At 37.4% G+C, this 27,976-nt stretch overlaps 2 protein-coding genes across 2 annotated transcripts; one reads left to right on the top strand and one right to left on the bottom strand.

Moving 5' to 3' along the window:
* Window positions 1–5,061: 5,061 nt before the first annotated feature.
* LOC120130377 (rho GDP-dissociation inhibitor 1-like) lies at window positions 5,062–8,050 on the bottom strand. The gene is made up of 5 exons (XM_039147652.1): window positions 7,062–8,050; window positions 6,893–6,959; window positions 6,250–6,468; window positions 6,025–6,149; window positions 5,062–5,456 (listed from the first exon to the last, which is right to left on the bottom strand). Exons 1-5 carry the CDS (start codon window positions 7,332–7,334, stop codon window positions 5,382–5,384), a joined length of 759 nt encoding a protein of 252 aa, XP_039003583.1. The 5' UTR covers window positions 7,335–8,050; the 3' UTR covers window positions 5,062–5,381.
* Window positions 8,051–10,830: 2,780 nt separating this feature from the next.
* Window positions 10,831–27,233, top strand: LOC120130185 (ER membrane protein complex subunit 3-like). The gene is made up of 8 exons (XM_039147505.1): window positions 10,831–10,982; window positions 11,082–11,175; window positions 11,489–11,608; window positions 11,717–11,765; window positions 12,092–12,191; window positions 12,331–12,392; window positions 12,537–12,595; window positions 26,777–27,233. The coding sequence occupies exons 1-8, from the start codon at window positions 10,831–10,833 to the stop codon at window positions 26,879–26,881; spliced, it is 741 nt and encodes a 246-aa protein (XP_039003436.1). The 3' UTR covers window positions 26,882–27,233.
* The last annotated feature ends 743 nt before the right edge of the window (window positions 27,234–27,976 follow it).

The following is a 27,976-nucleotide window of genomic DNA, read 5'->3' as shown; positions in this document are numbered from 1 at the left end:
TGTAAATTTCTCGGTGGAGTTGTTCGATGGATCCAGTCATTTTGGCATGTGGCAAGGCGAGGTGTTAGACGGTTAATTCCAACAAGGTCTAGACATCTCCATTGAGGAAGAAAAACTCAAATATACGGAGGAGAAAGAATGGGGAACAATCAATCGTTTGGCGTGCAGCACAATTCGATCTTGTCTTTCCAGGGAGCAGAAGTATGGCTACAAGAACGAGACTTCTGCAAGTAAGATATGGAAAGCTTTGGAGGAAAAATTCCTGAAGAAAAGCTCTCAGAATCGTCTCCACATGAAGAAAAGATTGTTCAGATTTGATTATCAACCAGGCACCAGTATGAATGAACACATCACTGCGTTCAATGAGCTAGTAGAAGACTTATTGGGCATGGATGAAACCTTCAAAGATGAAGATTTGGCTTTGATGTTGTTGCCATCTCTTCCAGATGAATTTGAGCACCTTGAGACAACGTTACTTCATGGTAAGGATAATGTTACCCTTAAAGATGTAACTGCTGCTTTGTATAGTTATGAACTCAGGAAGAAAACCAAGAAGGAGAGCAAGTACGAAGCACCGGAGGCCATGGTGGCAAGAGGTCACTCGAAAAGTCAAAAGCCAAAGTGGAGAGGAAGATCAAAGTCGAAGTCCAGACTGGGAAAAGATGAATGTGCCTTTTGTCATGAGAAAGGCCATTGGAAGAAAGATTGTCCGAAGCTGAAGAAGAAATGAAAAGTTTCTCCGGATGCATGTGTTGCAGAGCATGATGCACATGACTCTGACATATCATTGGTTGCTTCATTAACAACATTCCATTCCGATGAGTGGATATTAGATTCGGGTTGCACCTATCATATGTCCCCTAATCGGGAGTGGTTCTCCGATGTAGTGGAACTAAATACAGGAGTTGTTTATATGGGCAATGACAATGCCTGTAAAACTGTTGGGATAGGTTCAATTCGATTGAATAATCAAGATGGATCAACCAAATTTCTGACGGATGTCCGATACATGCCCAGTTTGAAGAAAAATCTCATCTCGTTGGGAGCCTTGGAATCCAAAGGCTCAGTAGTCACTATGAGAGATGAAGTTTTAAAAGTCACATATAGCGCACTTGTGATGATGAAGGGAATCAGAAAAAATAATTTGTATTACTATCAAGGTAGTACAATTATTGGAGCAGTTGTAGTAGCTTCCGGAGGTGATGATTTGGACGCAACCCAGTTGTGGCATATGTAGTTGGGACATGCTGGAGAGAAATCCTTGCAAATTCTGGCAAATAAAGGATTGTTGAAAGGTGCAAAAGCTTACAAATTGAACTTTTGCGACCATTGTGTTCTGGGAAAGCAGAAGAGAGTAAAGTTTGGCACCACTATACATAATACAAAAGGTATTGTAGATTATATTCACTCAGATGTATGGGGTCCTTCAAAGACATCGTCTTTGGGAGGAAACCATTATTTTGTAACTTTTGTAGATGACTTTTCCAGAAGAGTTTGGGTGTATCCGATGAAGTCTAAAGATGAAGTGCTTCAAATTTTCCTGAAATGGAAAAATATGATCGAGAACCAGACTGGTAGAAAGATCAAACGTCTTAGGACGGACAATGGAGGGGAATATAAAACTGGCACATTCTTTGACGTTTTCCATGAGTATGATATTGTTCGACACTTCACTGTTAGACATACACCACAACAGAATGGGGTGGCAGAGCGTATGAATCGAACACTATTGGAGAAAGTTCGATGTATGTTGTCTAATGCTGGGTTAGGCAAGGCATTTTGGGCTGAGGTTGTGACATATGCTGGCCATCTCATCAATCGTCTGCCGTCATCAGCGATAGGAGGAAAAACACCATTGGAGGTATGGTCTGGAAAACCTGCTACTGATTATGATTCCTTACATGTATTTGGATCCACTGCTTATTATCATGTGAATGAATCCAAGCTTGATCCGAGAGCAAAAAAGTCTCTCTTTATGGGAATCACCCATGGAGTGAAGGGATTCTGCCTTTGGTGTTTAAACACCAAGAAGATAATTTGTAGCAGAGATGTTAACTTTGATGAATCTGCCCTAGTAAAGAAGGTAACAAGTGAAGCTGTCCAGACAAGTAGTACTCCGCAACAGGTGGAGCATACTCCATAACAAGTGGAGTTTCAGCAGACGATGATCCCAGAAGTTGATGCAGCTGATTCTTCAACTCCAATAGAAGAATCAGAAGATGAAGAGGTTCAAACCCAAGAACCATTGGAGACATCATAACCACTTGCAGTTACAAGGCCAAGGAGATAAATTCGTAGACCTGCTAGATTTGTTGATATGGTGGCCTATGCTCTTCCAATTATTGATGATGATATCCCTATCACTTACCAAGAAGCAATACAAAGCTTGGAAAGTGATAAGTGAAAAAGTGCCATGGATGAAGAAATGCAATCTCTCCAAAAGAACAACACTTGGAATCTGGCACAATTACCGAAAGGTAAAAGAGCCATTGGATGCAAGTGGGTATTTGTAAAGAAAGATGGATCTCATAGCAAGAAAGATGTTCGCTACAAGGCACGGTTGGTAGCTAAAGGCTACGCTCAAAAGGAGGGAATCGACTACAATGAAGTATTTTCCCCTGTTGTGAAGCATTCCTCCATTAGAATATTTTGGCCTTGGTAGCACAGTTGAATTTGGAGCTAGCTCAACTTGACGTAAAGACGGCTTTCTTGCACGGTGATTTAGAAGAGGAGATCTATATGACTCAGCCAGAAGGATACAAAGATGGTGGATGTGAGAAATAGGTTTGTAAGCTGAATAAATCGCTATATAGATTGAAGCAATCTCCGAGGCAGTGGTACAAGCGATTTGATAGCTTTATGAGGAGGCAAAAGTATATTATAAGCAAATATGATCATTGTGTGTATTTGCAAAAGCTCAAAGATGGATCTTTCATTTATCTTCTCTTGTACGTTGACGATATGCTGATCGCTTCGAAGAGTCAAAATGAGATAGATAAATTAAAGGCTCAGTTGAATCAAGAGTTTGAGATGAAAGATCTAGATGAGGCCAAGAAGATTCTTGGTATGGAGATAAGCAGAGATAGACAGAGAGGGAAGCTTTGTTTAACACAAAATCAGTATCTGAGAAAGGTATTACAAGGTTTTGGCATGAATGAAAATACCAAACATGTAAGTATCCCATTGGCTTCTCATTTGAAACTTAGTTCTCAATTATCTCCTAAAACTAACGAAGAACGAGTGTATATGGCAAAAGTTCCATATGCTAATGCAGTTGGGAGCTTGATGTATGCAATGGTGTGTACGCGTCCTGACATTTCACAAGCAGTTGGAGTTGTGAGCAGGTACATGCATGATCCTGGAGAAGGACATTGGCAAGCTGTGAAATGGATTATACGGTATCTCCAACAAACCGTGGATGTTGGTTTAGTTTTTGAACAGGATAAAGCGCTTGGTCAGTGTGTGGTTGGATATGCTAATTCCGATTATGCTGGTGATTTGGATAAGCGTCGATCAACTACTGGGTATTTGTTTACTCTTGCTAAAGCCCCAGTAAGTTGGAAGTCTACATTGCAATCTACGGTGGCCTTGTCTACCACAGAGGCAGAATACATGGCAGTTTCAGAGGCTGTAAAGGAAGCAATTTGGCTTAACGGGTTGATGGAAGACTTGGGAGTTGTTCAAAGTCACATTAGTCTCTATTGTGACAGTCAGAGCGCTATTCACTTAGCGAAAAATCAAGTCTACCATTCAAGGACTAAGCATATCGACGTGAGGTATCACTTTGTGCAGGAGATATTTGAAGAAGGAAAGATTCTACTTTAGAAAATTGCGATATCAGAAAATCCTGCAGATATGATGACCAAGGTGATAACAGTAATCAAGTTCAATCATTGTTTGAACTTGATTAACATCCTGAAAGTATGAACACCTTCGGGTGTGTGGCGCTTGTGAGCGCAATTAGAGGCACTACAAATTTGGGGAGTTGAAGAAGTTGAGTAGGCTTGGTAATTTCAAGCCAAGGTGGAGATTTGTTAGATTTGTCTAGAAATTAAGTTGACAAGTTGGAAATTTCATCTTGGTTGGTGGCCAACTTATTGGAAATTTCATCTTGGTTGGTGGCCAAACTTTGAAATGTGAATTTCATATTTGGTGGCTAACTTGTACACATTGGAAAATTCTTTGGTAGGTGGCAAAACTTTGAACATATTGTTCTTAAAACTCAACTATAAATAGGCCTAAGTATTTCCATTAGAAATCATCCCAAAAACAAGTTCTCTCTTCCTCTTGTGTTCTTCATTCTCCCACTTTGGGAATTCTAAAGAATTCCATTTGTTGTAATATTGGCGATATAGTGAAGTTATCATCCGGTGTGGTGCCCGAGGAGTTGAAGATATTCTCGTCGAACCTCATAAATTTGGTGTGTTCTCTCCTTTATTGTTTTTATTCGGTTCTTTTCCATTGTGTTTCAATATTCAATAGTTTGACAGGTTTATTCGCTGTGCAACCTTTGGTGGTTTTAATCTTGACATTTTAGGTCAATTTTAAAACTACGTTCGTGTGGGAAATAACCTGTTTTCCCCAACATGGACTCTGGAGAGTGGATTGATTCGGGAGACTCTGTTTACATCTAAGAGAGCTTTTGCTTCCAACAACTCCATTGCTCCAACATCCCATGAATATCAGAGACATTATTTGTTTGTTGCTTAAGAATAGCCATTATTTGTTTGTTGCTTAACAATAGCAGGAAGATCCTTTATTTACAAGACAACGGAAATTATTTTCATCAACATTTCCTTGTTTTAAATATAGTTACGGATGTATGAGAGTTCAAGACAAAGATTGTTCTTTCTAGAGTAAAATCGACAGTAGATGCAAATTTTCTTGATATGGATTGTTCAAAATTGGAGATATTATCAAAAATTCAACCACTAAATCCGTCAAATTTTCTTGTTTATGCTTTGGCCAACTTTCAACTTTAACAGTGAATGAAAACAAGATTAGATCTTGCATTTATGAAAGAACCCCCTTCACAAGTTTCAGCATCCATTGTCGATTACATATCCAATTACTCCAAATGGCAGCTGGATAAAGCTTAACAGAATGCAAGATAAGCGCGGCGCATCACATGAAGGTAGATTGAAAGAAAAAGCTTAGCTTTTTATTAATCCATCCTAAAGAAATTAATGTCTAACTGCAACTCAGGTAAAACAGAACGCTTTTTGATTAACTCTCTTCATTGTATAGATGATTCCTAGTCTCACTCTCACACAGGAGCAAATAAGAACAGTAAATGAACTATTGTTACATCTAAAGGTGACTTGACAAACAATGGACATGAGCAAACTGATTTAATTGTAAATGATTCATTTGTATGTCGTCTATGATTGCCATTCTTTACGGATTTCGAAACTGTAGTTGATCTTCAAGTAGCACTTCTTGTCATCGTCAACAAACTGCAAACAGAGAAAAAAGAGCAACGGAAACAGCAGTAAGGCTTGTGCTCTCAAGATTGTACAGAATTTCAACTACGGTGTCATGTCTACAACACGAGATGACCACAAATTTGAATCCCAGAATCCTGTTTCACATGGATCCAAATAATTCATTAATTGGATCTTTATTAGTGTATTGATGCTTGGACATTAGGGGATCATCGATGTAGCATTGCTCATGACCTGAAACGATTGTTAAGGGTCATTGCTCTGGATGGTGAAAAGATCAATATTGAGTTTTTGCCTGATGGTGAAAATTAGATTCAAAATAATGATCTCCTCCTATATATATATATATATATATAATGAGAGACACCATCTGAAAAGAAAATCAAGTACAAATAGCAAATTAAGTCATAAGCTTGTTATAATAAAAGCAACACAAACCAGATTCATACTAGCCCAAACAGTACGACGATGGACAACCATGAGCAGCTTAAGTGGCCTTTTTCGTGTTCCCCCTTGTAAACCATTTCGTGCAATTACAGTGTATAACGATAACGGAAAGAAGAATTATCGTTTATTTTACCTTACTTCTAGCTGAATAAGATCCTCTAGCAAATATCCCAGACGGAGTTGTTTCTTCGGATATTTCTTGTGTGTAAGGCTCTGCCTGGGGGCTGAAGGTCCCAATCATCTCTTTCATGCTATCAACTGGTACAAGAATTCATCGAGAAGAACATCAAATCTAAACTTTGTATAAAATAATATAATTCTTCCATATGAACTACAGAGAAAGAGAAAAAGGAATTACCCTTGACACCAGTTTTCCAAACCGTATTAGTGTACTTGAGTCCGGATACAATATTGTTGTTCACTTGGAAACTGAATTGCAGTCTGTATTTGCTACCTTCTTTTAAGGTAAACCACGGGGCTTTAGGCTTTCCGTTCTCCGGAATTGAAAGTACGATATCAGGCCTACCAGGTGATTTGATTGCAAGGCTCAGGATCTTAACATCAGGTTCCAGCTTTTCTATACCATCATAAACAATGGAAGCAAATGTCAGGATACAAAGGGGCAACCTTTCTTTTCTTTCTCCTTAGATTTTTAAGGGCTTGCAGGTAGAGAAATGCATATATATTGCTTGGAAGGTGAAACAAGAAAGAAACAACAGAGAATGGAAACTACTGAGGAGATCAAAGACAACACTAATGCTCTAGATAGCGCCATTATGGTCTACCGACTATATAACCTTTGAACTTGCTAGCTAAAATTATATATTGAATCAAGATCAGTTTCCATTCTATAAAAACACGAGAGGGAGACAGAGGAAACTAGGCCGAAGTTCAAGAACTAACATCATCATAATCCTAGAATACACCAATATAACCATCATCAACTGTCAAAGAAACCATCAAGTTCAAAGAATAGACATGTAGAGTAAGAGAAGCCAAACCTCCAACGGAGTCGAAATCCACGGTACCAAGAAGTTGTTCCTTCCACCTCCTTAAGCTTTCATCATCCTGAATCCTCAAATTCAAAGAAGAGAAAAGATCAGAACAAAAAGAAAAGCGGGGAAAAAGAACTGAAACTGAAAAATGAAGGTAGAGATGGAGCAAACCAACCTTGTCCTTTTCGACTTGTTCTTTAAGGGTGCAATTAGGGCCCAACTCAATCTCCCTCTCTTCATCATCATGGTCATCTTCATCTTCAGTTGGACAAAAAGAACTTTCGCTGGCTTTTCTACTGAACCCTGGGTGATGTCCTTCAACGTTATCACCGTTTGTTGGCATCTTTGATGCTGTTTTTGTCTCTGAAGCTTCAATATCAACAACAGTCCCATCTTTGTCTAACCCCATGCTCTTGGAACTTGAATCCTCACCAACCGCCATAGACATCAACAGCCCATCAAACAGGTACAAAGAGAAAAGAGGCAAAACTCACTCACCAAGAATATATAATACTACCAGTATACTAACTAACATAGTTGCCCAAAGCGCAAAAGAACAGAAAATACAAGCCAAAAAACACCACTAGGGTCTACGAAGAATCTAAAAAGAAAACAACAAAAGCTGAGGGAATCCCAATTCAAAACAAAATTATAATAATAGTATTAAAAAGATGGGTCGAAGAATCCCAGAAAGGTAAACAGAAACCAAATACCAAGGAAAGAATAGGGTAACCCTTCAAACAAGAAAGACACCAATAAAAACAAAAAGAGAGGGAATGGGTAGCAAAAGAGGGAGATGGATTCGTCGACGGAAAGTTCAAACACTTAAGGAAATCATATGGCCATCCGAATATATGTATATTCGCGAAACGAAACAAAGAGAGAGAGAGAGAGAGAGAGAGAGAGAGAGAGAGAGAGAGATGTGGCGAGATCGTGAAGGTCACTCCTGCACTAGCATCCACGAAGACCACGATTCAAGGACCGGCTTTTCGATTATAAAAATCTCTTATTTAACAAGACAATGCTGAATGCTGGAGATAAAGAGAGATACAGCACTACAGCCTAGATTGCCTAAACCCTTTGTTTAATACATGGCTTTTGACCTTTTCTCAGAGACAGACACTGATTCGAATAAAGAGAGGGGGTGAGATGTAATTAGAATCGGCAATGGCAGGGCTTTACTTTTATTTTTCTCTGGCGGACTAAATAGCTTATGCTGACTGCTATTAACTAACCCTTTGTTTTATTTACCTCGAACCCATGGTTCTGAATTCAATGTCGTACTTGCAAATTGGAACCCTCTGGATCAGTTGTCAAAGTCGCTTCCTTGGCTTCACACACAGTTTTAAGACTTCCAATTTCTCTGACATTTATTACGGGGGCGAGAATTTCGAGGAAAATTTGAATCCATTCGGATTTCACATTTTCTTTCAGTACTTTCCATTGTTGAGTCGTAATCTCAGATCACCATTTCAACTTGTTACTGGGATGATTGATGAATCGGAAGGATTATGCATTACTAAATGTCCCTGCATGGAGGTATTTTTAATATACTCTGATTCATAGATATACAATCATTAGTGGAATCAATTATGCATTGTTGCAGACAATACCCGTTTTTTAATTCGTAATTAATTTTAGGCCAACAATCCCTCTGCAGCTGTCTCAACTGCTCTCATCTGAATTTTATAATTGAATATTGATCAGTGATGAGCTGGTTTGTATATGTATTGATTGAGAAACCTACTCTGCACGTGAGCAAAACAAATGGTGTCTGCACGTTGCTTCCATCTCTTTTTTTTTGTACAACAACCAACATTCATTCATTCAACACCTGCATTGATGGAGGGATACAAGTTTCAACCATTGAATTCAATCATATATATATATTCTCCAAACCCGCATTCTTCAAGAATTGCCTGTTTAAATTTCATTGCACTTTTCGATAAAGGAGGTGGTTCTATCATCGTAATAGATATATGGAAGAGCACAACTAACCTGCTTAAATGTGAAACGACATTTTCCCCAATGAGTAAGAGATTTTGAACTCAGCAACTGTCTGACTCCATGCTTCCCCAAGATGAAATTCTAGTCGGTGAAGACATTAATAGAGCTCGTCTTCTACTACCAGTCGTCCGTGTCATTTTAAGAATGGCAAACAGGTCACAACTACAATTGTCAGTAGCCTTAACTCAACCATGAGGTACTAGTCCTAGTTCCAACTATAAAAGACGAGGAGACAGCTTGAAAGACGATGAAATTGCGGATGCTATTGCAGTTGTGAATTATATCACGGTAAAAAAATTCACATAATTTACTGTAAAACATAATAATTTTAATTGTTTTAAGAAATTGTTATAACAATGGGCTTTCTCTCCTACTTTCTTCTTATCGGTAAATCGTTCATATATTTTTCTTTTTATCTTTATTGATTGGCGATGACACCAATTTTAATGTGGGTTGCTAACCGTCGGTATTATTTACTATCATTTTATTTTATTATATTACATTTTTCTTTTCTTTTTAAATAAATTTGTCTGTATGACACGTTTTATTCTGTCTTTTGGTATGTTTTTCGACCTTTTGGTCATTGTTTTCACTTATCTTTTTATAGGGGTTGATTTGACATTACTAAGACTGATCTATATGGTGCTTATCTGTTATATTGTTGATCTTCTTTGCTTTGGACCCTCGGATTAGATTTGGATACCCGTTATGTGTTTGTTGATAGCTTTTCACGTCGTTCGAGTCTGATTTGCGGTTTGTCGTGGTCTTTAAATAGCCTGATCCCCTTTTGTAGTTTGTTTTTCGTTGCGATCAGATATGTTTGTATCTATATTTGTTCAAGTTTATTGGTTAGATTTTAATCTTTCTTTGTATGGTTCTTATGTGATTTTAAGTTTTTAGTTTGTTTCAATGATTATAGGAAATTATCTTAATTATGTGATTATTTACCGATAATGATTGTAAATACTTATTGTAATTTAAGATATTTCTTATTTTAAATAAAAATAGTGATTTAATTTTAAAAAAATTGTTGGATTTTATTTATTTATTTTACGTAACGGAACAATAACGGTGATTGGGTGTGGATAAAAAACGATGACCCGAGATAGTTTGGGTTTAGAAAGTGCGCCATAGTTTTGGGCCTTTTGGCATTTGCTGCTGATTCATCAGCCTGATATGTTATTTGATTTGAGTGGGAATTTCTTTTTGTTTGGGACGGATCGAATTTGTATTGAATTTATAGTCTCAATATTATATATATTTTCTCGTCGTTTTCACTTGAAAATTAGTCTGCAAATAGATTTTTAAGTGTGGTTTGGTGAGTAATCGGTCGAAATTTTAACAATAAATATTATTTTTTGAAATTGTTTTTTTATTCTGAAAATACGATTATAAATCTTTTATGGTAGAGAGTATTTTACTCATATTAGGAACAAAAAACGATTTACATGAAAATATTCCGGTGATGTCATATTGTACATAAAATGTTCTAAATACCCTAAAATATAAGTTTGATCCCCGCTTGAAAATAAAAAAAACTGTATGAACCAACTTACTTCAGTGATTAAAAAAATTGTTGTTCTTTCTAAAGGTAACATGTTCGAGTACCTAGCGACTGTAAAGGTGATTGAACGTTCATTCTCAAATATTTGAGAGTATTTAAAACATATACTATTTTGTAATTATCTTTAGGTAAATAAAAAAAACCTTCGTAGCTGGTTTAACTTAATATTAAAATGACAATTTTGTGATAATTAGATGCTATTAATGATCATAATATAACGATTAAAACTTCACTGACTCAAATAAAAATTTATTAATACGTTAATGACCTTTTCATGTAGTTTTACCTTTAAAATGACAACAACTCAATGTAAAGAAGTACAGAGAAAACATAAGCCAAACTCTTGTTTTCGTCGGAGGAGCAAATAGTAGTGATGGCTGAAGATCTGGTGCTGGATACGGCGATCAGAGATTGGGTGCTGATACCTCTATCAGTGGTTATGGTTCTCATTGGCATCCTCCGCTACTTTGTTTCTAAGCTCATGCGCTCCTCTCAAGTTCCCGATCCTAAGATCGTCAAAGAGGGGTATTTCTCTCCCCACTCTGTTATATATATATATATAACGAAAATTCGATAGAGATAAGTATGTCTCAGATTCATCGATTCCCGATTTTTTATTTCCAGGCAAGTAATTGTTCGGGCTCGGAATTTGCGAGCTGCTGCTAATTTTATCCCTCCCAAGTCCTTTCTCTCACGTAGGGTTTATTTCAGTAATGAGGTTGACCTTTTTCTTCTTCTTTTAAAACTTCTATGACCATAATTTTTACTAGTAATTCTTTTTTTTTTCTTTCGAAATGTCTTTTATTTTCTTCTTCTATTGTTTAGAAGCTTATTGTGCTGCAAGCCGATTGCACAATCGCAGTAGTTAAATTATTATTTTGTTGGGATTGCAACTAATCGATAGACTATAGATCTGCCAATATTAAGCTTCGTTAAAATCAGTTTAAGTTGATGAAAATGATACATCAAGTGTATGTTCCTTCACCTCTCAGAAAAGGATAAACTAAAGGTAGTTTTGTGGCACTTTATAGGAAAATGGATTACTGTTTGTCCCCAAGGGGCAGACTCAAAACGCTCAAGCTCAAATGTTCTCTGACCCTAACATGGCTATGGATATGATGAAGAAAAACCTCTCTATGATTATACCTCAGGTATTTTTATGGTGCTTGCACCTTTGGTTTTCATATGCTTTGGTGTAATTGCTCATGATAGAGAAGTAGAGAACTGACTGTTTTTTATAAACTTGTTGCTGTTGTCAGACTCTCACTTTTGCATGGGTCAACTTCTTCTTCTCTGGATTTGTTGCAGGTCTGGCTCTTTATTACTGTTTTCATTCCAAAATTTCTGAGTATCCCCCCTTTCATGCTACGTTTGAGATTAAATTGCAGATCTATTTACAAAATTGATTTCCTGTATCTGATGTACCGAATTTGCCAAAGTTAACTCCTTTCCTATTAGATTGGGATCTGTTCCATTTTCATTCTTTCTGCATGGTGGACATAATCTTTGTCGTGTCATAATCAAAGTCTTACTTAACTGATCACGTAGTGTTATTAAGATTTTTATTTGTTGATACTGTTGTTCTGTTGGTAAATGGTAATGTGGTTGCCTCTTCTCTTTGCTTTCCTTTGCAGCCAAAATACCCTTCCCATTGACTCAAAGGTTCAGATCAATGTTACAGAATGGAATTGACCTTAGCACAGTTGATGTCAGCTACGTTAGTAGCCGCTCATGGTAATGATCGTATTTTGTATGCAAGATGTTTTTTTATAAATGTCCTTTTAATTGGTTTTTCTCTCTGAGCTGTTCTGTTTTTGAGAAATTTTCTTGACTAAGTATTACGCCAATTATTGACAAATTCTTTAATGTCCAGGTATTTCCTCAATTTATTTGGTTTGAGGGGTTTATTTAGTCTGATTCTAGGAGAGGAAAATGGTTAGTATTGGATCATGAACTTCCTATCATGTTTTATATTAGATGGCAATCAGCAGTTTCTTCTGTTCTTGGATCTATCATCTCTTGTAGGTTTCATTACAGAAGTTGTAGTTTTATTTATTATTATCATTATTATTTTTGCAGCAACCGATGATACACAACGTATGATGCAGATGAGTGGATTTGGCTTTGATCCATCAAAGGTATCAATTCAATATGTTTTCTGTTGAGTGTTACAGCTTCAAGAAGCCTTAGAAGTTTCGTATGATCTTATATTAGTCAAGATCCTGTTATTTATTCTTTAATGGAGATTTTTTTTGATAGGAATAGTAGGTCTCATTAAAAACCTCCTTCTTAGTAGTCCTTTACCATGAGGTTAGAACCGACTAGCGGAAGGAGGAAAAGAGTACCTGAATATATTGATTATAAATAGATTACATAAGACTTAAACCACTCCTTGAAGATACATAAAACTTAACCACACTCTAATAACCCCCTTGGAATAAAACATCCGAACTCAGTACAACAAAGTGAACCATTATCCAATCCCCTCCTTTGCAAGCAAATCTGCCTCGCAATTGCAGCTTCTCGGAATCCACCTCACAATGACCTCATTCTCAGAAACAGTAGCCGTAATATCCTTAACAAAATTTAAAAGAAAAGGTGGAACCGACTCCTGATATTTCAACCAATCCACGGCTAACTTGCAATCACTTTCAATAACCTTCCCTTCATTACCCATTCTGATGACACAAAGATTTCTAAGCCTCTTTTGATAGCTTTCAACTCTGCTAAAATGATAGGAGTAGGACCTATTTTTTCTGAAAACGACAAAAGCTTAATCCGATTCCAATCTCTTAGAATTCCCCCAATTCCAGCTAACATCCCAACACTACTCACAACACCATCCACGTTAAACTTAAAAACATCAACTGGAGGAGGACTCCAGCTAACCACAGGCCTGTTCAAATCCCTAGAAGCTGAAATTTTATCAGCCAATGAAGGATCCCCAATTAAAGAATCCACTTGAATAGAGAGTAGAGGATACTTAGCTAGGAACCATTTCGCTAACCTTACCCTAACTGTGAAAAACAGTGAGGATGTGTCCATCTTACCTCTTTCAAAAATAATTTCATTTCTCATCTTCCAAATTGGCCAAAAAACAGCCCCCGAAATAAACTTCCACATATCTGAATAAGGCCTCAAAGCAGACCATGAATTTAGAAGTGAAGAAGGATCAGCAGGTAAGGCTAACCTGATACCCCAGTAGCCTATGATTTTGTTCCATAACACCCACGAAAACTGGCAGGAAATAAACAGGTGCTGAATTGATTCTTCAGCTTGATTGCAAAAGGGGCATTGAATGTCCTCACCTATAGGAACTCCCCTTTTCTTCAATTCCACTCTAACCGCTAATTTATTGAGTGATACTTGCCAAAGGAAAACCTCTACTCTAGGAGGAACTAGTCCCTGCCAAACACATTTACTCCACATAAAAGGATCCTCATCAACTGAGGAGATTGATGTCGTGCAAGCTTTTACAGAATACAACCCCTCACCCACGTCATCCCAAAGCAAACAATCCTCCAAAGATTCATTTAATTTGATATCATTGAGCTTGCCCAATAATCCAACCAGCTGAACCACTTCCCAATCACATAGGTTCCTCCTAGTCTTAATATTCCACTCCCATCCATTCAAATCAAAGCTACCAAAATCAGCAACCTTACCCCCTTGGTTTGATGATAGAGCAAAAATCCTAGGAAAAAGAACTTTCAAAGGAAAATCCCCTAGCCATGTATCATCCCAGAAGGAGATTGATTTGCCATTCCCAACTTGTAGCTTCGCATGAGATCTAATGCATCCTCCAATGAAATCATCCTTCATGATTCACAATACCTCTCCAAATCCAAGAGTCCTTGTGAGAAAGGACTTTATTTACATCCATAGAAAGACAACTTACATTATGTTTAGAGCATAAGAAATTCTTCCACAAGGATTCTTTTTCATTTGCAAACTTCCAAACCCACTTTCCCAGCAAAGCTCTATTAGTAATCTTCAAGTCAACAACTCCTAGACCACCTGCACTTTTCGGTTTACAGATCTTATTCCAACTCACCCAATGCATTTTCTTCTTCTCTTCCCCTTCACCCCATAAAAAGTTCGCCATCAAAGAGTTTAATTTTTGACAAATCTTAGATGGAATCTTGAAAATGGAAAGATAAAAGATAGGTAAGGAGGATAATACCGACTTGATAAGCACCAATCTACCGGCCATAGACAAAGAGGAAGCTTTTCATCCCGCCAATTTCTTATCGAAGTTGACGATGACCGGCTCCCACAATTTCTCACAGTTCCTTTTAGCCCCTAACGGAAGGCCTAAATAAACCGTCGGAAAGGAACCAATAGAGAAGCCAATGTCCTTAGCCCAATTTCCAATGATGTCCTCCACATTAATACCATAAAGTTTGCTTTTAACTAAATTAAGATGAAGCCCCCGTCATAAAACTAAAAATCGTCAACACTCGTCTAACATTTTTAATTTGAGTGATGGAGGCTCGGCAAAAAATAATTAAGTCATCAGCAAACTGGAGATGAGTCAAATTGAAACAGTTTTGACTCTTTCCAAAAGAAAATCCTTGGAATAAGCCCAAATCCACAACTTTAGTTAACATCATATGAAGAAGTTCACCAACCACGTTAAACAAAAGAGGAGAAAGACTACATCCTTGTCGCAAACCTTTCGCAATATGAAACTCCTTTGTAGGAGACCCATTCAATAAAACAGATATTGAGGCTGTGGAAATACACTGATCAATCCAAGAACACCACTTTTCTCCGAAGCCCATCTCCTTCATAAGCCTTAACAAAATCTGTCAATCCACAGTGTCGTATGCTCTGCTAAAATCCACTTTAAAAACAACCCCCTGCAGTCCTTGTTTCCTCCAGTAATCGATGCCTTCATTGGCTAAACAGGCACAATCCAACAATTGCCTCCCCGGAATGAAAGCAAACTGTGTAGGGCTAACAATATCTTTAACACAAGATATAAGTCTTTTTGATAGAACTTTCTAGAGAATCTTATACAAGCTGCCCACTAAACTAATAGGTCTATAATCTTCAATACTCTCAGTATTACCTTTCTTTGGAATCAAGGTAATAAAAGCGTGATTAACCCCATGAACCCACTGTTTTCCATTGTAGAAATATGAAAAAAACTCCATAATCTTCACCTTTAAAAACTTCCAGTACTTCTTGAAAAAACCCATGGTGAAACCATCCGGCCCAGGAGCTTTTGCACTTTCAGAAGATGAAATTGCTTGCCACACTTCTTGCTCTGTAAACACCTCTAGGAAATCACTTTGAGCTTGAGACAACTATTTAAAATCAAAATTCAGGCCCTCAACTTTCAGTGTTGTTTTTTCATTATAGGCATTCTTGAAAAAATTAAACACACTTTCTTTTATCTGTTATGGATCCGAGATTAATCTGCCTTTAAAATTGATAGAATGAATAGTGTTGATTCTATTCCTTTTCATAGCACTAAGGTGAAAAAACCTTGTATTCCTGTCACCATCATTGATCCACCTATTTCTGGATTTTTGATACCAAATCCTCTCCTCGATCCTTAGCAGTCTCCATAATTCCTTTTTAAATTCAGTCAATTGATCCCGTTCCCCTGCAGACAAATTTCCACCTTGACACTTTAAGTCCAAACTGTTAATTTTGATTTCCAGCAAAGAAATGGACTCTGCCAGCCCTAAATGGCCACTTCCAGATCAGTTCCTGATTTTATTTTTAGCTTTCTGCAGTATTCTGAAAATTCCACCACTATTGTTCTTCCTTTCATCTACTACCAGAGATTCTACAACTAATTCTTCGAAACCTTGTTCTTCTTAAAGAAAGTTAAAGAACCTAAAAGGTTTGTAGACTTATCCTCCAACAAAACTAGATTATGGTTTGAAATATATTTCGGTAAAAGAAACTACGAAATGTTAGGGAAATTCTTAAGGAATCTTGCACAAATTAAAAACCGGTCTAGTCTCACCCATGTTGAAGATTCTCTATTGCTGCACCAAGTGAAAGAACCTCCTAACACAGGCAAGTTAATAAGTTTGGCATGTTGCACAAAAGACCTGAAAATATCGATAGTATGCCAATTTTGTGATTTTCCAATCTTTTCTTCTGGATCAAGATACGCATTGAAATCTCCCCCTAAACAAACTGGTAAATTTATAGCACTAACATAGTTTAGCAGCTCCTCATAAAAATCCTTCTCAGCTTCAACTGGAGGCCCATAAACATTAATAACTACAAACTCCATCAGACCATTCTTAAATTTTCCCACTAACGCCAAAAACCTACTATGATCATACTGATATGTGACTTGAACCACATTCTCATTCCACAAAGAAATCAAACCCCCCGATGAACCCTGTGCTGGAGAAACCTGCACCCCCTTTAACAAGTTACCCCCTATCCTTCTTAAGATCGACCCATGGCATCGTTTCAACTTGGATTCTTAAATGAACAAAAAAACTAGTTTCGTCTTCTTGACAAGCCTTGCTACAGCTACACACTTTTCACTCCTCCCGAGACCCTTAATGTTCCACGAAATAATACTTAATTTATTCATAAACAAGAAAATACCCCCTACACACAACATATACAGTCCAACCATCATCCCCCCTTACTACATCTAACTCTTTTTCAAGACTTAATAATTTTTCAATAAAAGCCTCCTTCCCTTAAATGAAATTCCTAACATCTCACAGACTTCCCATGTATCCAATGCTTCCTTCATCAATTCCGAAAAAGATGATGAAATAGTCGAATTATTAACCAGTTCAAGAGCTTCAGAAATTAAGACTCTCCTCTTCCTTCTATTTTCATTTCCTTTCCCTGAAGCATTCACAGTAGTTGCTTCCACACTCTCGACGACATCCCTACTAATGACAGGGATCGTAGATGTATTCTGGAAATCAATAGAACAATTGAAGTCCTTATCCTGTCCACTTCCAATAATAGTTTTAGAAAACTGCTGACTTCTTCTAAAATCAGAAATATTCTGCTTAATCCTCGGAGTAGCTAGTGGGCGAAAGTCATCATCTTCAATAGCAGAACACAACCATATTCTTCTATCTCTTGACATTCTATAAACTCGAGCAAAACGTCCTCTTCCCCTTCTACCATCAGGGGCACTTCTGTAGAAAACAGACTGTAGAAAACAGACAAGTCTGTTATTTTTATTCTTGTGTACATTCAGTAGAACATATTACATATTTATATACAAATTATGCCTCTAAACTAGGAAACTCTAAGAAAGGAAACTAATCCTAGGAGATGTAATCCCTTGAAATAAGGAATTGAAAAAATAGAAAATAATTACATAATCTCTTAACTTAAGGGATTGACAACTCATTTCTATAATTCCTACACTCCCCCTCAAACTGGTGTATATATGTTGTATATACCCAGTTTGAATGACATCTCATCAAAAGTCACTCGTGGAAGGGCTTTGGTGAAGATATCTGCCAGCTGTTTCTTCGTCGGAATGTACTGCAGTTTTGCAACTCCATTGTTGACCTTCTCGTAAATAAAATGTCTGTCTATCTCAATGTGTTTCATTCTATCATGCTGCACTGGATTTTTTGCTATACTCATAGCTGATTGACTGTCTTTAAAAATCTCAAAATTCTTCTTGTCATCTAAGTCCAGTTCTGTGAGCAGTCTTTTAATCCACATTCCTTCACATATTCCGAGAGCCATTGCTCTAAACTCTGACTCAGCACTACTTCGAGAGACAACAGCTTGTTTCTTACTTCTCCAAGTCACCAAATTACCCCAAACGTAGGTACAGTAGCCACTAACTGACCTTCTATCAGTTAATTCACCTCCCCAGCTTGCGTCTGTATAAACCTTCACTGTTCTGTCTTGATTTTTTCTAAATATAAGTCCAGCTCCTGGGGTAAATTTCAAGAACCTTAAAATTATGTTAACAGCTTCCAAATGTTCTTCTCGAGGATCACTCATATGTTGGCTGACAATGCTCATTGAGTATGCAATATCAGGCCTGGTCAGTGACAGGTAGATTAACTTCCCAACTAACCTTTGGTAGGATTCCTTGTTTACTGGATTTCCAGTCCTCTCCTTGCAAAATTTCAAGCCTGGCTCCATTGGAGTTTCAACTGGTTTGCAGTCGAGCATCCCAGTTTCTGCAAGAAGATCCAAAACATACTTACGCTGGTTTATGACCAGCCCTTCCTCGGACCTTGCAACTTCCATACCCAGGAAATACCTCATACTCCCTAAATCCTTGGTTTCAAACTCCTTTGCAAGATTCATCTTTAGCTTTTCTATTTCTTCTATATCACTGCCAGTTATAATCATATCATCTACATAGACAATTAGGAGGGTTATCTTACCACTCGGTGTAATTTTTCTGAATAATGTGTGATCTGCTTGGCTTTGTTTGAAACCATTCTGTGTCATAGCCTTAGCAAATCGATCAAACCAAGCCCTGGGAGACTGTTTTAAGCCATATAAGGATTTATTGAGCTTGCACAGGTTTCTTAGTGACTTTTCCTTCTAATCCGGGGGGACCTCCATGTATACCTCTTCTTCAAGGTTCCCATTCAGAAAAGCATTCTTTATGTCCAGCTGATGCAATTTCCAGTCCATGTTAACAGTTACTGATAACAATATTCTGATGGTATTCAATTTTGCAACCGGTGCAAAAGTCTCCTGGTAGTCGATGCCATAGGACTGAGAAAAACCTTTAGCAACCAGCCTTGCCTTGTATCTTTCCATACTCCCATCCGAATGATATTTGACTGTGAATATCCACATGCATCCAACAACTCTCTTCCCTTTTGGCAAATCTGTCAAACTCCATGTTTTATTCTTTTGCAATGCTTTTATCTCTTCTTCCACAGCCTTTTTCCACTCAGGAGATTGAAATGCTTCTGTCACATTTCTTGGGATTTTCACAGTGTTAATACTGGCAGTGAAGGCCCTGAAATTATACTGTAATTTCCCATATGCAACATACTTATTTATGGGATGAGCAGTGCATTTTCTTACCCCCTTCCTAATAGCAATAGGAAAGTCATCAAGATCAACAGTAGTAGCCTCTTGGTAACCATCATTACCTTCTGTTTCAGCTGCAACAGGATCCGAATCTGGTTCTTGGCAAATGCTAGGCTGACTGATTTCTTCAGCAACATCTTTCCTTCTTCTTGAGTAAACACTGAGTTGTTTCGGTTGGGGAGTTATGGTTTCAGGGTCATTGTTAGGTGCATTTTTGGTAGTGGTGGAAGGTGTTTTGCACGGACTAGAGTGCTGAGATAAGGAGGAAGGTAATTCATCAGAGTTATTTAGGTTATTCCCATCACCCTCCCTAGGAACTGGGACAGTGCTAGCCGACTTTGGAGAGACAATAATAGGTAAGGAAATGATAGGTTGTAAAGAAATATCGGTTTGAACAGGTTGAAATTCCTTGTAACTAATAGGCTGTAAAGAAATATCGGTTTGAACAGGCTGAAATTCCTTGTAACTCTCCCCCTGAATTTCTGTTCCTGAAAAATAAGGTTGGTTTTCAAAAAATGTAACATCAAAGGAGACATAGGTCTTTTTGGTGGAAGGTGAGTAACACTTGTAACCCTTCTGACTCGAAGAATAGCCCAAGAACACACACTTTATGGACCTAGGATCTAATTTCCCTCTGTTGTGGATATGAACAAAGGCTGTACACCCAAACACCCGAGGAGTAAGACTTGAGTTTAAATGTTTAAAATGGGGATACAGCTGAAACAAAACCTTAGTAGGAATTTTGAAATCTAAGGTTTTACTTGGCATTCTATTGATGAGGTAAGTGGCTGTAAGAAGAGTTTTCCCCCAAAGATACTTAGGAGCATTAGCAGCAAACATAATAGACCTAGTAACCTCTAGAAGATGTCTATTTTTCCTTTCTGCTACCCCGTTTTGTTGAGGCGTGTTGACACAAGAAGTAAGGTGAACAATGCCTTTTTCCTTAAAGAAATACCCAAGGGTTTTATTCAAATACTCACTCCCATTGTCACTCCTTAGAATTTTGATTTTTGTGTCAAATTGGGTTTCAACTTTTTGATAAAAACTTTTAAAGAGAGACTCAACCTCAGATTTTTCTCATTAAGAAAACCCATGTTGTCCTAGAGTAATCATCTATAAAAGACACAAACCACTTATACCCAAAAATATTTTTAACAGGAGAAGGGCCCCAAATGTCATTATGGATGATGGAAAAAAGGTGTTGTTGGTTCAAATTTGGCTGTAATATATGGTTTTCTGGTGTGTTTGGCCATTTGACAAATTTCACAGGAAAACAAAGACGGATCTTTATTAATGAATAAGTTTGGTAACATTTTGGAAAGATAGAAAAAATTAGGATGACCTAATCTAGAGTGCCATAACATAATTTTATTGGTATTGAGATCAGAATATAAAATTGGTTTCCTAAGAGCACTAGATAAGGCATGATTATGAGATGCTTTACCTCCAAGGGTGTACAATCCTTTGCCCAGCCTAGCACTGCCAATCACCCTCTTCGAGCCCTGTGTCTGAAAAATGCAACCACCAGTACCAAACACAACATTACAACCAAAATCTTTAATTAATTTGCTGACTGACAACAGATTGCATGCAAGTCTAGGAACATAGAGGACATTATGAAGTAGTAGATTTTTGTTTAATGTAACAGAACCACTCCTTTTGACTGTAGTGAGAGAACCATCTGCTATTTTGATAGAAGCTGGTAAGCTGCTTTCACTATATTCCTCCAAGATATTAATATTTCATGTCATATGATCTGATGCACCCGAGTCTATTATCCATTGTACCGAGGAAGCATATGGATTATTTCCATCAGTAGTAGTATAAGTCACATTTGTAGGCTTGGCTGTCATACTGCTCAAAATCTGTTGCAGTTCCTCTATCTGTTTCTTGCTGAAACTGCTTGAGGAATCATCTTGAGAGGCAATATGAGGCTCCTTTTGAAACCTGGACCGTGTGTGCTGCCAATCGGCTGGTTTTCCGTGCAGCTTCCAACATTGATCTATCATATGGCCTGGCTTCTTACAATGTTCACACCAAAGGCGATTTTTCCTCTGTTGCTTTGAAAATTTGAAAACTGAAATCTGAAAATCAGATTGAGAGGGGCTGGTCTGGGAAGTGATTTCGGATGTTGAGGGATTCGGATTAGCCATGAAAAAAATAGAGTTGAATAGGAATTGATTTAAAGAGAAGCGGAAATCGGATTGATCGCTCTAACCTGATACCATGTAGAAAACAGACTGTAGAAAACAGACAAGTCTGTTATTTTTATTCTTGTGTACATTCAGTAGAACATATTACATATTTATATACAAATTATGCCTCTAAACTAGGAAATTCTAAGAAAGGAAACTAATCCTAGGAGATGTAATCCCTTGAAATAAGGGATTGAAAAAACAGAAAATAATTACATAATCTCTTAACTTAAGGGATTGACAACTCATTTCTATAATTCCTACAACTTCTAATAGACAAACATGTAGAAACAGGAAGTCCCCGATTCAACCGCTTTGAAAACTTCGCTTCACTGTTTTCCGCTTGCATCAGAGTTCCTTCTACTAGCTTACCCAGAACAATACATTCATCTTCCTGACCCCCTCTATTTCTTCTTCTAATGGTACAATTCTTTCATCTGCAATAAATTCAGACAGATTCTGAACCTTATTTTGATTTACTGACCTAGCCCAATTCAACTTCACAGCAGGGCCAATTGGGATAATTTTAGTAACAGGAGAATAAGACTCCCAATTAGAATCAGAATAGGCCGGAAGACTCTGGTCCACAACCTCTCGCAGCCCAAGGCCTGCATAATCCCCACTGGGATTTAATTCAAATTCAAATTTGTCTGACACCCCATTAGTATTGGGCAAAGAGTAGACTTCTTTTTCAGATAATGTTCCCCACCTTCTTCTGACATCCCCCTATCTTGACTATTGAAGCCACGTGTCAACCTTTGACCATAATCCTTCTGCTGAGTTCTCACTATTGTCTTCTTCCTTCTCTGTGTTACCACCATCTTCCCCCTTTGACACATTGTCACTGCAGCTACCATATGAAAAATCATGCCTCATGACTCCTAAAGCTTCAGAGATAGACTTAGAGCTGGATCCCACATTAATTTTAACTTTAAACGATCTTCCATAAGATCCTACAATAACAGATTCTTGTACATCAAAAGGGCTTGCAACCCTTAACAACATTCTGGCCGAAGAGAGGTCATCTCTATTTCTTGTTTCCTCCATTATACTAACAACCTTTCCTCACTTACCTCCAAGCTTCTCCAGAAAAGGTACGCTCCAGCTAAGAAGCAGTAAACCAACCAACTCGACCAAGCAATAGGCCAAAGGGACTCCATCTTCACTCAACAAAGGATCTACCCAATCAAACCAGTAGTGGAATTTCTCTCTAAGACTTGACCATGCCTTTAAAAACTTTTCATTTGTATTGAACATAATAATACTGGCATTCCTAACATATCCCCACCTTACTATCTTAACCTGGAAACCCTCCTTTGCCAGATCTCTCACCACCATATCAGGCTGAAAGGGATCTTTAATAACCCCTGTTAAGGAGTTTTTCACCCAGCAAAAATCTTTTGATGGGATGTGCATATCCCATACATTTCTCACTCCATTTGCTTTCTTCTGGCCTCCCCTATTCACCATTTGTTGTTGATCCAAACTCCTACTGTTAGCCACACTCACAACCTCCTTGTACGTTCTGCCATCTCTCAAACTTGGTGGTTTCTCCAAATCAGCCTGCTGTCTACCATTAGCCTCACTATCTGGCTTAAATCCTTCCAGTTGAGTTCTGCTCTTTTCCTGCCCCTCTTGTACTTTGCAACCCCCACTGTGACTCTCTTCCCATCAATCAACGCTCCGTTGACATTCTGAACTGCTCTTCTGCAACCTTCCTCCAACGCATATTGCACAAAAGCAAACGTGGATGACTTATAATTCGGTTTACTCATAAAACTTGGAATAAAGACCCTCACTATTCTTCCATAATGGTTGAAAATCTCTCTTAACTCACCTCTAGTAACTCTCATACTAAGATTTCCAACAAAAACAGTCCATTCCTCATCGAATAATGAACGACCAAAAGCACTCGCTCTCTTTCTCTCTCTATTTTTCTCACTCATGTTTTTTTCCTTTTGTTATTTGAATTACTTTTTATTCGTTAATGGAGATTATTTTCCTTAAGTAGCATGTATAGAAAGCAAATTAGAATTTTTATTTTATTAACACTTAAGTCTTAGACTAGTTTAAATCCTTTAGCGATACCTAAGTTTCTTACGGTTGTTTTGGCATATAAGCTTAGGATGATGCCTTAAAAGGTATTGAGTAGGGAATTTAGAATAATAGTTACAAGTTGCAGCCTTAGAGTTTGAACAATTTGTCTTCCAAAGAGTCCTTGAGCTTAGAATTTGATTGGTTTTACAGGCAACAAATCTTTGCTACCTTTTACAAATACATTTATGACAAGTTCTCTACTCAGTACCAAATCATTTTGTTGATGTGACATTGCTTGAGCATGTAACTTGTATAATGTTTGCCCCACGATCAGAGAGGCATGAAGCTGTTTGATATTGTATGATATATATATATATATATATATATATATATATTGGGGATAAGCTCTGTGTTTGTATAATATCCAAAAATTAAGCAGTGAACTGCTACAAGTAAGAACAAGTAAAGAATCTGTACATGCTGGAAGAATGGTTTTGATTAAATCTGTCTTATGCTCACTGCCCACTTATTTTTTGTCAATGTTTAAAAGATTTCAGCTTCAATCCTTAAGGCTCTTAATTCTATTATGTCTAATTTTCTATGGGGAGATGGGAATGGTAAAAAGAAAATTCACTGGGTTAAATGGACTGAAGTTTGTAAACCTAAGAATGAGGGAGGGTTGGGAGTACGTAATCTGAATTTCATGAACAGAGCTTTGCTAGGGAAATGGTCCTGGAGATTTGCAAACGAGAGAAATTCGGTTTGGAAGAGATTTATTTGTTCTAAATACAGTTTCAATTCCTCTAGGTTATTGTTTGACAGTAATCTTCCAGCTTGTATTTCTTGGCAGTGGAGAGCAGTGGTTAATAATTATTTCAAGCAAGATTCATTTGGTTTTAATTTTCGTTCCTTGTGTAGCTTTCAAGTTGGCAATGGTAAGCACATTCAATTTTGGCAGGATGTTTGGGCAACAGATTATCCGCTACAGGTCATTTTTCCAAGATTGTTTTTGATTGCTACTAATAAATCAGGAAAGCTATGTGAGTTTGGAGATTTTCATCCATCGGGCTGGATTTGGGATGTTCAAGTTAGAAGAAATTTAAATGATTGAGAGATGGAACAATGGTGCAACTTGATGAGCACTATTTCTCTTGTTTCTCTGTCTACTGAATCCAGTGATAGCTTAATTTGGAAAGGCAGTGGGGATGGTATGTTTACAGTCAGTTCTTGTTTTAAGAAAAGTGTTACTGGTTCCGAAGAGGTTCAATTCTGGATGAAGGTTGTTTGGAGAGGATTACTACCACCACGAGTTGAAACATTATTGTGGCAAATTGTGCAGCAAAAGCTTGTTGTTAAAACGGAATTGGCTAGAAGAGTTCAAGGAATTGATGATGTTTTATGTCCTCTTTGTAAAAAGGTTGATGAGTCTTCCTCGCATTTATTCTTTTCTTGTTCGGTTGTGTGGGCATTATGGAATAAATTTTTACAATTGTGGAGTTTTAGTTCTGTTCTTCATGAAGATGCTAAAATGTTTCTCTTAGGCTGGGAAGAGTTGAAGCCAAATTCTGGTATATGGTCATTCATTACTGGGGTTGTTATTTGGACCATTTGGAAAACCAGAAATTTTATTGTTTTTGAAGGGGGGAAGTTGGACCAGATTGAATTATTCTTTTTAGCAAGAGTCAGGCTTGCATCTTGGTTCCTAGCTAAGTATAAGGATATCTCTATTCCTAAAGACTCGTTGATTTCAGACCCTTCAATAGGGGATTCTCATTCGTCCTACAAGTTCCTGAAGTCTTCTATTTTTCCCTGGTGTCCACCTCCTATAGGCTTCTTTAAACTGAATGTGGATGCTGCCACTAGTAGTGATTGGAAGAAAAGCGGGTTGGGAGTCATTTTAAGGGATCATCTTGGTGCAATATTAGGAACTTTTCAGGAGTCAGAGGGTTCGGGTCCTCCAACATTGAAGGAACTTAAAGCTATTCAAAGGGGACTTGTTTTCGTCTCATTTATCTAAGGGAGGGAAAAATTTCGTTTGATTGTTGAGAGTGACAGGAGGGTAGCTGTGGACTGGATTATTAAAGCTGATTCTTGTCCAGCTGTGTATGCTTTCATTGCTAAAGATATAGTTGTAAATCTGAGGTTTTGTGGGGCAATAGTTAGATGGGTTACAAGGACAACTAATATGGAGGCTGATGCCTTAGCAAAAGCTGGTATAGGCTGAATTTTATGTATTTTGTTTTTCAAGTGATTACTTGTAAGGGTTATTGGGTTTTATTCCTTTAGGCTGTAATTCCTACTTTATTTAATAAAGTTATAAGGCACTATTTTTCATCTTCCGCTGATTAAGGAGTTTACACATAAACTCCATTACTCAAGAAGGTGGTTTTTTTAATGAGGCCTTCAAATCTTATTAAAAAAAAAGTTATACCACAAGCTAAACATAATTTTCTATTTACAATATCCATCTTTTTTATTTACCAAGAGTTCTTTATTTGTATTTCTCTTAGGAGAATGCCTTGTGGAATATGTATTAGATTCATCCTTACCTGTAGGAGACACATGGCTGTTGAGCCTTTTTGCCAAGGGAAAATGATTTACCTGTTTAGAATCCTATTTTCCCTCTTCCTCTTTTTGTCGGTCTGCCCACATGGTTTTCTAACAATTATGAAGGGTTTTTTTAACGAGACATCCAATTCTTATAAAAAAAAGAATCCTTGTGGTAGGAATTTAAGCCAATGCTTTTCTCAACATGACCAGGGTGTGTCCCCCTTCCATTTTGCTTTGCTTTGGAGTCAAATCAATTGAGAAAATGATTTTAATTACATGCAACTTTTAGTTCAATCAAAATAAACCAAACTGTTTTTGTGGTTGATATGGTTTAAATTTAAGAAATGAAGATATGTTTTCTTGATACTGCTTGGGAAGCATTGCCTTCTTTATTTGGTTGATATATGGTTTAAATTTATAAAGCATCCTGTAAAGAAATCCAGAATAAAAAAGATTTTGTTTTATTTCTTAACTTTGTCTGCCACATAATCCTTTGATTATCATTCTTATTAGAGTCTGGGTGCTGAGAAAGATGGTCTTGACATTGTCCAACATGAGTGGGCACTCCCTAAGTTTGAGCATCGAGCTGAAGCAGTGTTGAAAAAACTCATCAGGTGAACACCTTTGGAACATCGTGTAAACAGCCCTCAGAAGAGTGGCGTTGAGGTGAAGTTTTCCTAATAGATGAAATACCTTTGGAAACCATGTTTCAGGCTTAGAAGCTAGAAAATTTTGCACCTTCATTTTTTATGCCTTGGCAATATATATGGGAAGCTTTCTTTGTCCACGTACTCGGTTTTCTGTGGGATTATAACTAAAGAACTAATAATCGTTGTCATGTTGTCTGAACTCTTTTACGACCCTAATCATAATTGTTGCATTCGGCTGACTTTATACCGGTGATCCGAAACTTTAGATACTTTATAATACGAATATATTGTTGGCCCATACCCTGTGAAAATGTTCACTTTATTTAAATCCAAAATGACGATCATTTGTGTAAATTTGATGTATCCATGACCAAAACAAAAATAACGTGAAAGTTCAGTAATTAAGTTAAAAAAAATCTAATTTTTTTCATAACCAAAATAAGAATGAGTAAAATTGACGGATGACATTTATGATTTATCCTTCAATCAAACATAAAGTGTTATTTTTAGCATTATGCCAAATGATTTATCATGCCCAACATATGGCGATGACCATGCCATACTAACTACGCGGATTACAATGCATTACAAGTTGGGATTCAGAAAAGAACAAAGCTAGAGATCTAAATTCCCCATTGACTACAAATTCCGTATAGGTGGGGCACTAGTAGGAGCATAATGAGGGGGCTGGGGAATTCCGTTGAATGTAAAATAAAAACCAAATTTAATCAAACCCGAATAATGGAGTAATCAAATATAGATTGATTGGCTACACTTGCTAATCCGCTAAGCTTGTTTGATGAATTCAACACCGACTAGCATACACTGTTTTCTAAGAATCTACAAGATAAGATGACGTGAGTTAATGGTAGTTATCGTTTTTGACGGCTATTTGTTTTGGTTAATAGCTAATTTTATTAATATTGGCATAATAAAGTGGAAGATGCGGGCGGTCCTAGCAGGTTGAATTAGAGGGGATGCATGTGAATATAATGAAGGCAGAAATGCAAGTTTTACATCTTCTTTGCATGTGAACATGGAGTAAACGAAATTAAGGAAGATT

Source organism: Hibiscus syriacus, unplaced genomic scaffold (assembly GCF_006381635.1).
Source record: "Hibiscus syriacus cultivar Baekdansim isolate YM2019G1 unplaced genomic scaffold, ASM638163v2 tig00000132_pilon, whole genome shotgun sequence".
Classification (NCBI taxonomy): Eukaryota; Viridiplantae; Streptophyta; class Magnoliopsida; order Malvales; family Malvaceae; genus Hibiscus; species Hibiscus syriacus.
Note: the sequence above shows the minus strand (reverse complement) of the source record. Positions and strands in the feature narration are given on the sequence as shown.